This window comes from Serinus canaria, chromosome 18 (genome assembly GCF_022539315.1).
Source record: "Serinus canaria isolate serCan28SL12 chromosome 18, serCan2020, whole genome shotgun sequence".
Taxonomy (NCBI): Eukaryota; Metazoa; Chordata; class Aves; order Passeriformes; family Fringillidae; genus Serinus; species Serinus canaria.
The window spans coordinates 8,708,781-8,722,790 of NC_066331.1; the positions used below are offsets into that span (position 1 = coordinate 8,708,781).

Genomic DNA, 14,010 nt, shown 5'->3' on the forward strand with positions numbered 1-14,010 from the left:
AGGTTATGTGCAGGGACTGCAGTTACTCTTAGGAAAGATAAAGAAACTGCTCATTAATTTGCTGCTTTAGAGATTCCTGCTGTGCTCAAGCTCATGTCTTGAGTTCAGTGTCCGTCCTCAGAAACCCAGCAGAGCTGGAAATGATGCTCTGACGTTCACCAGAGGTGAGAAGGGGCTGAAACATGTAGGGAGAGTGAGGAATAGAGAGGGTATAATAGAGATTTCTGCTCTTGGGAATGGTGTGGCTGTGGTTGCCCTCTAGGATTTGTGTTTCTAGAAGCAAACTGAAGCATCAGGTGGCAGGTTTAGAATAAAGACAGTGGTGTTATTCAGTTTTTACAGTTAAACCCTAAAAACTTCTTGCCATAGCACCTTGTGGATACTGAGAATATTTACCTGAACAAAAAGTCTTCTTGTTATCTGCAAGCTTCTCCATCATCAGCCAGAGTTTGGGAGTGTTTTGCAGGGTGAATGTGCTGGTTCTCAGACTCTGGCCAAGGGATCTGCTGATGCCTGTGTCAGACAGGATTTGGGGCCAGTGGAAACTCTGGTTGGGGCACCCAGAGCTGTGGGATGTTCTTTTGGTGCACTTTAGTGTTGGATGTCATGGCTTTGCATTCTTGTAGAGCATGTAAAGTCATTAAACAAAAAATTGAACAAGTATCATGTGCTTTGGTTTAATACCAAGTTGCTCATCACAGCTGCATTGAGTGCCTGAAATCTAAAGGAGTGGTTTAGGGCAAGCCAATAACAAAAAGAGTTTCTTTATAGGCAAGAAATGCTGCTCAGGAGCAGTTTGTCACTCAGATGGCCCTAGTTTCAAAAAGTGCTTTCACTTTGGTTGTGAGTACAAATAAAGGATGCCAGCTCAAAGGATAACACATTAGGAAAAAAAGAAGGTATAAAGTGTGAAAGACTTGCAAGGAAAGTATCCACTGAGATGATCCCTCACTGTGTTACTGTGATTAATTTAAGAGGTGCTGCTGATCTCAATTATCCCTGGAGCTTCAAAGACCTGTGCTCACTGTGTTTTCTTTCCTTGTTTTTCAAGTCATAGGGATGAGTAATTCAACTAGTAATTGAGTGACCTGCTTTCTTGAGAAACACCTGGGAACAAATGTAGGCAAGGACAGAGAGAGCCTCTCTTGGAGTCTTTGCACTAAATAGCTAGAGCCCAAAATAGGAATAAAGCAGGTGCTCATCAGGGGCACTCTCTTGTACCTCTTGGGATAAGGAGAAAGGATTTGTTCTGTGAAGACATATCAAAAGACAAGAGTCAGGGAAGAAATGAGTGATGATTTTTCACAGTGTAGTGAGATTGTCAACTCAGTTCCACTGGGGTATGAGCCTTGTGTTGTTCAGCATACACATAAAGAATCCTGGAAAAAATGGGAATGAGGGCTGAGGAAACCAGCTGATATTCAAAGCTGATTTAATGTAGTGAGAGCTAAAAGTGACAGGAAGGAAAGTGTTACAGAAGCCCAGGTGAGGTACTATGACAGTAAATGCCATGTAAAATACAATGTCTAATGCATGCAAACTGATGTACTTGGGGCAAAATGCTGCTCACTGTCAAAGCCCTGGAAGCCACTGATCTGTCAGAGGGCGTCAGGGGAGCGCTCAGCACTGGCAGGGAAAAGAAGAGAAATGTTGGAAATGATGAGGGAAGCAAGAGAGAAAATGAAATCACTGAGAAGTGGTTTAACTGATGGGGCTTTTTACAGGTGAGAAGGAGAAGTGGAGGGGTGGGATTTGCTGGATCTCCCCGGTAAATAGGCCAGAAGCAGGGAGAGCAAGAGGCTGTTTACCATTCACTCTCCCTGGTGCCAGAGCAGGAAGCAGCAGGAAGTGCATTTCCACACATAATTATAATTAACCAGTGGAAGTCATTGCCACGGGATGTTATGGGAGCCAAAAGTGTAAAGGGAGTTCAAAAAGGGATTATCCAAATGAATGGAAGAGAGTCCCTTCAGAGGTTATTAAATAATGAATCCGGCTCCAGCCTCTGGTTCAGCTGTCTCTGTGTGCTGATTGCCAAAGCCAGGGGGGCAGGGAGGGGATGGGGGTCCTGCTTTTCTTTGGCTGAGCACCTGCTCTCAGAGGTGCAATTCAGAGATGGTGTTGGGAGAGATGAAGCTTGGATATGACCTAGCCTGGCTGTCTTCTCAGATTCCTACTCCTGGTGTAACACAGAATGAACTCTGTTCAGATTTAATCCTGCAGCATGCCACCTTTCCTCTTTTCACTCCATTATCTGCCAGCCCACTAAAAATTATTTACCATTTGGGGTTTTTTTGCTGTGTTCATTACAAGTTTCTCTGGTTTATGTTTTCTAAAGGTGGATAAAAATCACTATTTGCTTACTTCATAAACTCTTGTAATGGGTTTGCTGGGAATTGCCATTTGAATCTCTTTTGCAACTTAAGGGCTGCATTTGGCACTAAACTCATTTGTTATTTTGGGTATGTTCTGTACATTTTCTGCCCATGTTCTAGGAAGTTGTTTTTCTTTTCTCTATGAGTTTCAAGTACTGAATCTTCTGTGCTGAGTTACATTTATAGTCATGAGTTTTTTGAGTATTTAATCATATTTATAGCACTGTTTATGTTGCACAAACAGGAAGGAAAACGTATTCAATTTCTATTTTACAAATCCACTGCCATCAATAACACAATAAGAACATGCTGGTTTGGATTAGGGGTCTTTGAAAATGTTAGGAATTCACTATGAGAAATGAAATCCTGAGAGGGAGGGCCACTTTTAACAGAACTTGTCGTGACTTTAGTTTCCAGGAAACAGACACTGCGTGGCACGGGGGGTGCCTGGCCCTGGCTGAGCTGGGCAGGAGAGGATTGCTGCTCCCTTCCCGAATCCCAGATGGTGAGTTGGACTTGCTGGCTGTAAGTTCATGAAATAATTTATATTAGTAGGGCACCAAATGTGTGGCAATAGACTGAGATTTGCTGATGTGTGTGTGCTGGGTGATGACTGAACCACTGAGTTCTACAGTAAAACATTTGCCCATGGGGATATTTAAGTACTTCTGTCTAAAGCATTGGCTTGGGTGTGCCTTTTTTTATACTTAATAAATATTTCTTTCCAAAATGGAATTAATTTCTTGGGGTTTTCTTCTTTCTTCTTTCCTCCCAAGTGTCTTTGTACACTTGTATAAAACAATTCTGCATGTCTCCATATTGTGTCAGTGTCATTATTTAAACAGAATATATTAAATAATTGATGACTAACTTGCACTTTAAAGCCAGTAGCTTCTGCTGTTTGTTTATGGTTAAATTTCAAAGGCCAGTTTCATGTAATTTATACATGAACTGTTTATGTTTTAAATGGGTTTTTGAAATAGCAAGATGGAAAGAAAAAGAACAGGGCAGAGGAATTGTTTCTTTGTGTGTTCTGTAGTTATCAACATACATTGAATTACAGAGATATTAATTTAATTTTGGTCAATGCCATACACAGTGGGAATGACAAAAGCACAATGGAGCAGTTGACATCCACCCTTGAGTGCTTTTAAGTGGCTTGTTCTGGATGGTTCTTTGGGTCCCATCTGGTGCTCCTGTGTTGTGCAGAGAATTGAACACTAAATTTAAAAAATGTTTCAAAGCTGCTGGTTTATTCTAGAGTGCTAAATCTTGTCTAGCTTGAGGATGTGCTGTCAAATATGGCATTTAATGCAGATTATTACTGTGTCTCCATGGAAGGAGTTCATGTCCATTCTAGCATGTGCTGCATGTGAGAAAGTTTGTGCAGTGAGCCTTCAGTTGGTTTCCCTTTGTTCATTACTTTTGCCCTTGCATGATAAAGGTGAAACAGTTAAAAACCTTCCAGTTTACAGCTGAGGAATCAGGAAAGGGAAATCCTCCACAGGTAAATCTGTACTTCAGTTCTGACAAAACCAGAACTGCCCACCTCTGTCAGGGAATCTGGATAACCTCATGACAGATTTTTATTTAATTTGAAGAAGGCAGATCAGATCACCACTGGAGCTGGCTAAATAATATAATATTATAAATAATATTTGTATGAAGATGGGGGAGAATAAATCTTTGAATTCTTCGGGAGAAACACCAAAATTTTTTTCTTCTTTCACTTTAAAGAAATTCAAATTACCAAGTAAAGAGATACACAAGGTTTTTTTTTTAATTGTGGATACTAGTAACTGAAGCTTTCTGCTTTCAGAGATGAGTGAGGCACATAGCTTGTGGTAGTGTGAAGGGTGGCAGTGGTGACACATGACTCTGTAATTTCGTGTTTGGAAATTAGGGATTTAGCAGCATCTGACCCTGAGATTGAAGCTTTAATCTTGGACTGGAAAGCAGCTCTTCTCTTGGTGTGATCACATGCTGATGTACAGCTCAGTACCTCACACTGGCTTATGCCCTGCTGCTGGCATTTCAGTTCATTTGGCTTCTTCTGTTACTGCATTGCCGTTTTTCAAACTTACATTGGTTTTTTTGGCTTTTTTCTAATGTGAGAGAAGCTTTTCTCTATGAAGGGTTAAATTAAAGATCAGTGTACCTCTTTTTGTTCCTTACCTCAGAAACTGAAGCTCTGTCATTTACTGTTTGATTACTGAACTTGTTACCATGCTCTGTCTGGGCTGTTGGCTCAAAGCAGCACAGCACAAAACATGAGTTAAAAAAATTCTGGGAATTCTGCATTATGTTGAATGCAGCTCCCCTTCCTTGAGTGGGTTGACACCTATTAGTGATGTTCATGCCTCTAACCTGAGTAATGATCAGGGAGAAATGTATACCTGTGGCTTGATGGGAATAATGCTTGTTCTGGGTTTGTTCTCCTTACACTGTGCAAATTTACACAGGGATCAGCCTTATTTTAGTTGAACTTTTACAGCAGTTTGGACAAGCTGGACAGCAGCTTTAAGGCAGAGGGAATTCTGAGCTTCATTATTTGGAATTAAAAGTAAGGATGAATTAACCTGTGTAGTAAATTTCCATCACTGAAGAAAGCTCCTTTTGTTTGGAATTGATTTGGTCCCAAAATTCTGCTTGCCAATTGAAAATTTAACTTGCAACTTCTTGCTAGCTGTTCTTCAACATAGATAGTGCAGTAAATGTATTTGTGTTCATTAATGACTTTCCATATATTGTAAGTACAGATCACAAGATTTATTTGAAAAATTGCCAGTTTATATACACAGATGTAGAAGTAGGAAATAGTTTTATGGCTGTAGGTAGAAGGACACAGAAACTGGTAGTGAGTGATAACACATGTACTGAAACAAGACCTTCACCAGGAGAGTTGGCCTCAGGTGAAATAAATTATATAAATAACTTTTTAGGCCTGGAGTTTGAAGGCTGCTCAGTGTCTGTCTAACCTCAGCACCTGGATTGCTTAGTTCTTCATATTTTCAGTGTTGTTTTCATAGCCATTTACTTAAAGTTGAACATAAACTGCATTTGTTAAACCTGTGCATGCTTTCTTTGGTTTGACTTGAGTCTTGGTCTCAGTCAGTGTGAGAAGAGGTCGCTTACACAGAGTTTGGGGCAATTTATTTAAAGTGGCCTCTGCCTCTGAGTAACTAAATTTGGTCAGTTGTTCTCTCTTAGGGCAGAATGGCAAAGTGCATCCATACACAGAGCAGTTTTTACAGTATATTCTAAAAAGCCAGTTTTAATCTTAAGCTTGTTTAAACTACTGCACAGTGACATAAAAAGGTTTTCAAAGGAATGAAAAATACCCCAAACCCCCCCATTAGATGAAATTAAGGCTGAAAAAAGACTATGACAGTATGTTATTGAGCAATATTGTTTCTAGAGCTTAAATGTCTTTTAAGAAAAGAAGTTGTAAAAGTTATTTTACATCATACAATTGCAAAAACCCCTTGAAGATTCATCTAATTCACTTTGGCTTTAGTAACGAATGCAAAAATTCACTCATCAAAACCTGAGCTTGTACAAGGCAAAGTTCAATTGCTTAAAAATATTAATATAAAATTATGAACATTATTTACAATGGAGAGATTGAGTGTATCTTCTCATGGGCCAAGCCCAATGAACAAGGGTTTGTAGAAATTTCACAATGATGAACCAGAAACTCACTGAAAGGAGGAGAATTAGGACACTCTTGTTCTCTTCCTTAAAGTGAAGACTCTGCTGCAGTCATTGGGCCTGACCCTCTTAGCACCTTGCTGGGATTTCGTGGATTCTTTTTGGCTTGTCCTTTTTTGTCCTTTCCCCTTTGGGTTGCACTGAGTATCCTGAGCGTCAGCCGCGGGCTCCGCGGGCGCGCCGTGCCCGTCCTGCGCGCCGTGCCCGTCGCCGTCCAGCCGCGCCGTGCCGGGGCTGTAGGCAGCCAGCTGGCACAGAGCCACGGCTGCTGTCTGCTTCTGCTCATCACAGCTCTCCATGAGCCCCAAGTCTGCAGCCTCACCACGCTGGGCTGCCGAGGGTTTGTCACAGGCACTGCTGCTGGGGGGCTTGGGGACGCACGGCTCCGCTCCGGCGCTCTCCTTCTCGGCGTTCGGAGCAGCGGCGGCGGTGGTGTCGTGGGATGGGCTGTGGAAGGATGTTTTCAGGCTGGCTGTGTTACAGGAATCCTTCACTGAGAGGTTCAGGGGCATGTCCTGCATTTCCAGGAAGCTCTGCCTGTCTGTTTTGGATGGGGTTTTGTACATGTGCTCGTGAGTAGGTCCTGTGCTTGTGTCGGGCTTTTTGGAAAGATTGAGGGGACCTATCCCTGTGTCTTCCTCTGTGTTGGACAGGGGGCCCGCGTTGTTCTGGCCATCAGTCTGTGTGTGTGAATCTTCATCAGTGACATTGATGCTGGAAGAAACAAGGAGAAAAGAGAATTCACTATCAATTGCTCTTTTAAACTGGGGCTGAGGAAGTGGGCAGGAAGAGGAAGAAATCTAGACTACTAGCCTAGATGTCCGACAATTCTGTTGTTTCTCCTTTAAATCCCCAAATCCCTTTGACCATACCCATCACTGTAGTGGAAGTAATTCCCTGAAGTACTCAAACCCATTGGAAGTACAAAAACAAGGTGGAAATTCCTGGTAATTTAAGGGGAATGAACAGTGTGCTCACTGTAGCATCTTGTGCTTTGCACAGTTAGTACAGAACATATTAACTCACTGCTGTAAATCTAAATATATCTAACAGGCATTGCATGAAATGTGCCCACCTGTCTTTGTGTGTTCCTGGTAAACCTGACAAGAATTGCAAAGTGTTATTTTACCTGTTAGGTGAATCCCCTCTCTCCTGCTGTGCCTGCACTCCTTGAAGGGAGGGCGCTTGGTCCGTGCTTTTTCTCACAGGTCTGAAGGCTGTGAAGTTTTCTTCTGATTGGTCATACTTGCCCAGGGATGTGGATGATGACTTGTTGGAGAGGTCAAACAAACCCTCACACGTGTGGCTTGTCTGGGTGAAGTTGGTGGGGCTGGGTCTGCCAGGGGAGCCTGTTGCTGCACTTCCCGCAAGAGGGCTCATTTTGGCATTCTCTCTTTCATTTTGGTCATCCTTAGCGTTACTTTTGGCATGCAATAATGTCATTTCTTTTTCATAATCTGCTTGTTTTTTATGTGAGCTTAGAGGGTATTGTTGGGACGGGCTTAAAGAAGCTGGGTAGAGCAAGGTGGTTTCTTCCATCAGATGAGAGTTTTGATCCCTGTTAATACCAGCTACGTGTGAAAATCTGTAAAATGGAGGATCTGTTGGCCTACAAAATCCATATGGTATCGGTGGAGTGGAGTGGTACTGTTGGAACAATCGATAGTGTTCATATGCTGATGGATTTAGGGGTTTTGGAAGTGGCCCAGGGTGGGGAAGAAAGTGTCTTTGATCTTGTGTTCCATAGACAGAGAGAGCAGAGCTTTCACACTCTGAGCTACCTGGGAGCAGGTAAGGTGTGTAGATAGCAAGCCGGTGCTCATAGAAATGGGGTGAGTACTCGGGGATCATTGGTTGCATGTAAGGTGAAATGGAACCAAAGCCTTTCGTGGGAGCAACTTTGTGTGGAAATTCTGGGAGGAAAGAACCTGCCTTCCACGGGTGAGCCGGTGCGTGAAACGCAGACTTGGTGTGAAAAGGAGAACTTTTGTTAGAGAGGGAGAGGATTTCAGATGCCTCAGTGATTTCTGGGCCTTTGCTGTCTCGGTGTTCTCCGACGGGAACGAAGGCTGAGGGCCTGACCATGCCCTCCATCAGGGGCTGCACGCTGATGGCACCTTCTGCTGCAGAGCTGGCAGGGCTTAATTCCTTCTGAATCCCAGGTTTCTGTCCTTGAATTGCAGCATTTGTTGCCTGGGTTTGTAACTCAACGTTTTCCTTGGCATCTTCTTTTGTGAAAGGATATTGAGGCTTTGAATCGAGGCTTGACAGTCCGTTTGTGAGAGATTTAGAAGAAGTTGGTTTGACGGTAGATTCCAGCTGGTTGATCTGTTTGGGCTCCAGGGAACTGCCCTTGGGGCACTTGATGACACGATCCTGCTCTGACACCAAAGTGATGGAGTTTTTGCAGAGGCCATACTTCATGTGGTTAAAGAGATGGGATTTCTCATTGCAAGTGAAGGGGCACTGGAAGCACTTGTACTTGAACGGCTTTCCCGGTGGTCTTGGGATGTAATGAGGCTTCTTGGGTTTACGTTCTTTGAGGAGACTCATTCTTTTTTCTGCTTTAAACAATTAAATGTAATGGTTCTTTATAAAAACTTTCTTGTGGTTGGCTTCCCTAGGTTTTAGCCTCGTGATGTTTCCGGTTTTTCAGGTTTCTAGAATCCTTCTTCCCAGGTGAGGAGAAGCAGGCAGCTCCTGTGGTGTCTCAGGGAAGAGGGTGCCGGAAAACAAGGCTTCTGCCACCGGTAGTGCAGGAACTGAAACACAAAGTTTAAAATGAGCTGTAGTGGAACATTGGAACTAAACACAAAGTAGTGCCTTGTCTTAAGAGCATTCCCCCTCATGCTGCATATGTTGAATTAGTTGGGTATCTTAAAACAGAATAAAAAAGCTGGAAGCAGGCTGCAGGTAGATGGGCATTGACCTTTGGCATCCTCCCGCACCCAAACACAGTCACACTAGTGGCCTAATTTCCAGCAGCAGCACTTGTCACCTGCCTGTGCTGCCAGCTCGGGGGAGTTCTCTTTGAAAGCTGGAGGAACATTCATTGAGAAGATGAAAGTAGAAATCCAGGTGGAGCTGTTGAGAGAGGAGTGGAGTGGGTGGGATGGGAAGAGGCAGGTCCCAGCAGGGGCTGGATGTGGGGCGAGCCTGTCGGGCCGGTCCGGGAGAGCGAGGAGGGAATTTCCTGCTGTGGTGACACAAGGGTGGGGTGCATGGGTCGCTCTTGGGCGGCTGACTGGGCTCTTTCTGAGACTGACCAACCCCTCTCTGCACTGCTGTGGCGTTTCCCAACAGCCCAGTCTCAGTGGATACCTCAAAAGTGCCCAATCTCTCGAAGGATAAAACCACACCGATTTTCTTCCTCTTCCTAATTCAATTAAGAGAAATGAGCGCTGCAGTGTCTGACTAATGGAATCCTCTGCCTGATAAACACATCTGCCATCCTCCTGCTGCTCACAGATTGCACATGGTTAACACGGGCACCCCAGTGTATTAACTCAGGGGGAAAAGTGTCTGACAGTAATTGATTTCTAGGGGAAGGATCTATCTGCCTTTCTTTGGAAAAAGGAAGGTTGTGGATACTTCATCCAGCCCGGTGATTCGCTGGGTAGATAAGTCAGGAGGGCTTGTACCGGCTTGTTCCATTATGTTCACTGATTCTGAAGGCGTGAGAAACTCTCGGAGTCAAGTTCTCATGATTTTATAGGATGTGTTATGGCAGAGATCTAAAAACTGATGATTTCATCATGAACTACAAGCATCATTATCAAAATGATGACTGTTGCAAAACCACGTACTGTATCTATTGTGTTACCCGAAACTACAGGAATACTAATTGGAAGAGTGACGAGATAGCTCCATTTTTTTTTTAAAAAAAAAAGCTTTTTACATAGAAGTTTGAATTAGTAGTATTAAAATACTAAGTTTATGAAAGGAATTGCTGGTAATTATGTGCTGTGAGATTTTAGTTCAGGTAGAGATGTTTTGCATTTCTTAAGTCAGAGATTATTTAACAGAAAATGACAGGCAACACATGATGAAAACTGAAGGGAAAGCTACAGAATTGCTGCTTGGCTCATCAGGTATAGTAATTCTAGCAAATTCTATTAAATGTTGTTTCTGATGTCATAGAAGTATTAATTTTGTTAAAATAGTTATTGTGAAGGCACCCTTAAAAATGCAAAGCTGCTCTGCAAGTAGAAAAAATACAATCAAGCTTTTTCTTAAAATTAACAAATGATTAAATATGCTTCAGATTAATGAAAAAGGAATTTCTAGAGAAGTAGCTCTTTGTTTTTCAGGTTTTAATGAGGTTGTTTGAGTTGGATACTGATACTGTAAGAGCAACAAGGAAAAATGCATGAGCATGTTAAAGTCTCATCATTGGAGTATGGCTGAAATAGCAGCCCAATAAATTTTAAAAAATAATATATTGTATTTGAAAGTATTTCAAATAACAATAGCTAGAAATCCTTTCAAATGTTAAAAATAATACTTTTACATTAAAAATAAGTAAATGAAATGTTGAGACACAGGAGGAGAGGTTGAGATAGGGAACTGGGCTCTTTCTTCTGCCTTAAGTGAGCTTGTTGCACTTATTTTTACCTAATGATGTGTAACTAGCATGGAAAGTTTGTAATGGACTCGGTCAAGTCAGTTTGTGCCTGTTATTCTTTATATCTTCTTGGAAGTGCTTGTACTAATTATTCTTGAAAAAAGATAATTGTTGTCAAAACTCCATTGCTTTCTTAGGTGAAGCATTTATGATAAGGTCCGAATCTGCATTCAGGTGCAGCATTTATAATAAAGGGATGGTAATTAGATTTCCTTGTTCTTCCAGCTTTCCTTTGCTTCATAATGAAAATTCCTGTGTGTCCTGTCCTCCCCCCTCTGACTTTGTACTTGGTATTTAACTTTGTCCAACATTCCTGTTGGAATAACTTGAATCAGAGTATTAACTATCATTTCTTAACAAGATAAAATGAGTTGTTGCAGTTTTAATGTTGGAAATTTCAAGCCTTGGAGCTGCTCTGCCGTGGGTACAGCAGGAGAGCATTCCAACAGCTTTTTATTTCTTTCTGTTTAATTTGTTTTGATGGCTCCAGAACCTGCTGTTCTGACTTGGGAGTTGCAGAGAGCAGCTTATTTTAAAGGGTGTTTACCTTTCCTAAACTTAGGTCAGGCCAGCCAGGTGAATGTTTTCTTTCTCTCTTTTACTATTTAGTCCCTTTTTTTCTCATGGTTTAAAAATGCCAGTAATAAAATATTTCTGAAGTTAGACAAGTAGGATAATTCTTCCTCTGGTCCCTAATTCACAGGAGTGTCTGGCAGAGAGACATATTTTAGCATTAAAAAACATTCAAACTATTTGATCACACAGTAAAAAGGACATTAATGGTTTAAAATAGGTGTAACCAATTAAAACTGTCCCTATATTAATTATGTTGCTTACAGCTGTACAATGCATGCTTTGTGCTGCCAAAGTTAGAATTTAGTATTGGAAAGAAAATATCAAAATAAGTAGTTGCTTTTTCCTTTAACTTCAATGCCATCACTTGTGATATCTTTTAAAAAGGGGGAAAAAAATCTTCAACAGCAGGATAATTTTTACATAACTTTTTTTTTCTTAGATTGAGAATTTATTTCCTGCAGACCTGCTTGTAGAAATGCAGATGCCTATATATTATTATAATTCTCTAGTTTTGAAATGCAGTAGTGTTATTTATTTATATTTTTATTGAAAACAAGTTATTCAGATAATCTTGATTAAACTTGAGGTTATCTTAGTTGTTTGTTTTTGGCACTAGTAACCTCCTCATGGCTTTCGAACCTGTCGCCCTTTCCAGCCTGACACTGACTGCTCCAAGCTTCCTTCCTCCTAGTTTTAAAAGCAGCTTGTTGCTCCCTCCTTGCCTTTAACCTGTTGGCAGGTTCAGAAAACAGGAATGTAGTTGAACATTGTGTGTAAATATATAAACAAAAAATGTCCGTGGGGATAAGTGTATACACACATATGCACATGTGTATTCATCCACACACAGATATGTGCATATATATCTGTCCAGGCTGTTTTTTTAGGGTTTTAAGTAGTTTAAATTGTTTAAGATGCCCAGTTGATCAAAGAGGAAATTTCAAAATGTCTTTTATTACAAGCAGGGACAGTAATTACATTTCTTTTTAGGACACTGCTTCAGCAAAGTACGTAACAGCTGCTCATGCCCACCCCATTATTATTGCAGGCTCCTTCTGGTGATGTGGATCTCTCTGACCAGGAGGACTCACTGGGGTGGAACATTTTGAAGGACATGCTATAATTAAAATATTGTGATGTGGCATTATTGCATAACCCAAGGACATGCCATTGTCACCTACCCAGGGTGTTGCAAGAACAAGATTTGTGAGTTTTATTCTAGCTGAGATTTTTCCAGCGATTAACCACCCCTCCCTTCTAAACTTCCAGGTCCTTGAAACTGAAAGATAAATTTTAACACAACTGATTGTTAATTAGGAGGAAGCAGGGGTGAGAGGGGTGGGCTGGGAGGGCAGTGTGTGTGTGTGAGGTGCAGACCCACGGGAACTGCTCTGTGTGTGTGTCTGGGTGTGAGAGGAAGCTCCAAACACAGATTAAATGACTTGCTAATGCAGCGTGGATAGGAAATAAAAATCTCTGTACATACCAAGTTAATAAATCAATGTCTTAATACACTCTAATTGACTAGAAAATAGAAAATAATCCGATTTTCTGCTAAATTTCCAGAAGCTGGAAAAATTAATAAATCAAAGCAGGAGCACATTATTTTCACACAATATTTTCAGATGAACCTGACAAGACTCTAGGAAGCAGAGCTGGCACAGCAAAACAGCAATTTTAAGCAATACAGCTTTTTTGTCATACTTCAATATATTAACTCCCCGAATAAAAAAAAAATAAATAAAAGGTGCTGAGAACCCTTTTCACCCACAAGAGTTAATTATTGTAAAAACTTGCAAGAGTCAGATTTTCTCTCGGACTGAAATATTCCCCTCTCCTGTTGAAACTTTCTGCTGAAAGCTGAGCCTGGTGCCGTGAGTGCACCTGCTGGAGTAACCCTGGCTGCTGGGACAGCTGGGAATTGAGCACCTCAGCTTTCCTCCTTACCACCAGCAAGGTTTTATTGAAAGAAATGCTCTAAAGCAATGTACTCACCGGGCACCGGGGTGTCCGAGAGGCGCCGGGCGGGCGCTGCGCTGGAGCTGTCACTGCTGGGAGAGCAGTACCTGTTCTCTGCCTGAGCCCTGAGTGAAACTGCAGGAGGCTGTTCCAGGGGAGGGACCTGAGCGTGTAGGAGTTGAGCCCTCGGGGTGTAGAGATGCACCTGATATTACTCCAGCCTGCAGCTACGATTCATTTGTTTGCGTCCACCGCTCTCATTGAGCATTACCTCAGCATCTCCTATCGAAGGCAGCTCCCGTCGCTCCGTGCCCTCCAACAACCAAGTTTTGTGCTCTCAGCTCTGCTGCCTGTTCCTTCTGCAGCGTGGGGTCACAAGTGAACACTGAGGATATTTGGAGTTTTGCACAAGTGACTCGTGGGCAGCAGAACTGACTGTACACGCGGGGTAGCAAAGCTTAGGAAAGAATTTTGCTCATTTTTTGGAGACTGACTTTTTCTTGAGTGCCCTTTGTAGCTTTAATATTCTTGCTCTTTTTCTTTTTTCCTCCCCCCCTCTTCATTTTTATTTAAATTTTTGTCCTTCACGAGTCTCCTTTCTGAAGGCGGGACTGAACTGACTCCAAGCTCGCTTGCCACAGGAACCTGCCAAAGCTTGTCTATAATCGACGGCCAAATGCACAGGTCCTGCAAAGGGAAAGGAGTCACTGCAGGCAGGATTGATTGCCATGGCTCTGGCTCTGCTCAGCACCTGGGAAATCCACC

General features: G+C 42.1%; 2 protein-coding genes across 2 annotated transcripts in view; one reads left to right on the plus strand and one right to left on the minus strand.

The window, feature by feature from the left end:
• Positions 1 to 14,010, plus strand: part of TBCD (tubulin folding cofactor D) — a 123,642-nt gene that overhangs the window by 22,782 nt on the left and 86,850 nt on the right. The window contains exon 14 of the mRNA XM_030232879.2: positions 2,786 to 2,880. Coding sequence (XP_030088739.2) covers positions 2,786 to 2,880 — 95 coding nt within the window. The remainder of the gene's footprint in view (positions 1 to 2,785; positions 2,881 to 14,010) is intronic.
• On the minus strand, positions 5,130 to 13,446 carry ZNF750 (zinc finger protein 750). The gene is made up of 3 exons (XM_009094492.4): positions 13,282 to 13,446; positions 7,216 to 8,848; positions 5,130 to 6,800 (listed from the first exon to the last, which is right to left on the minus strand). The coding sequence occupies exons 2-3, from the start codon at positions 8,637 to 8,639 to the stop codon at positions 6,092 to 6,094; spliced, it is 2,133 nt and encodes a 710-aa protein (XP_009092740.2). The 5' UTR covers positions 8,640 to 8,848; positions 13,282 to 13,446; the 3' UTR covers positions 5,130 to 6,091.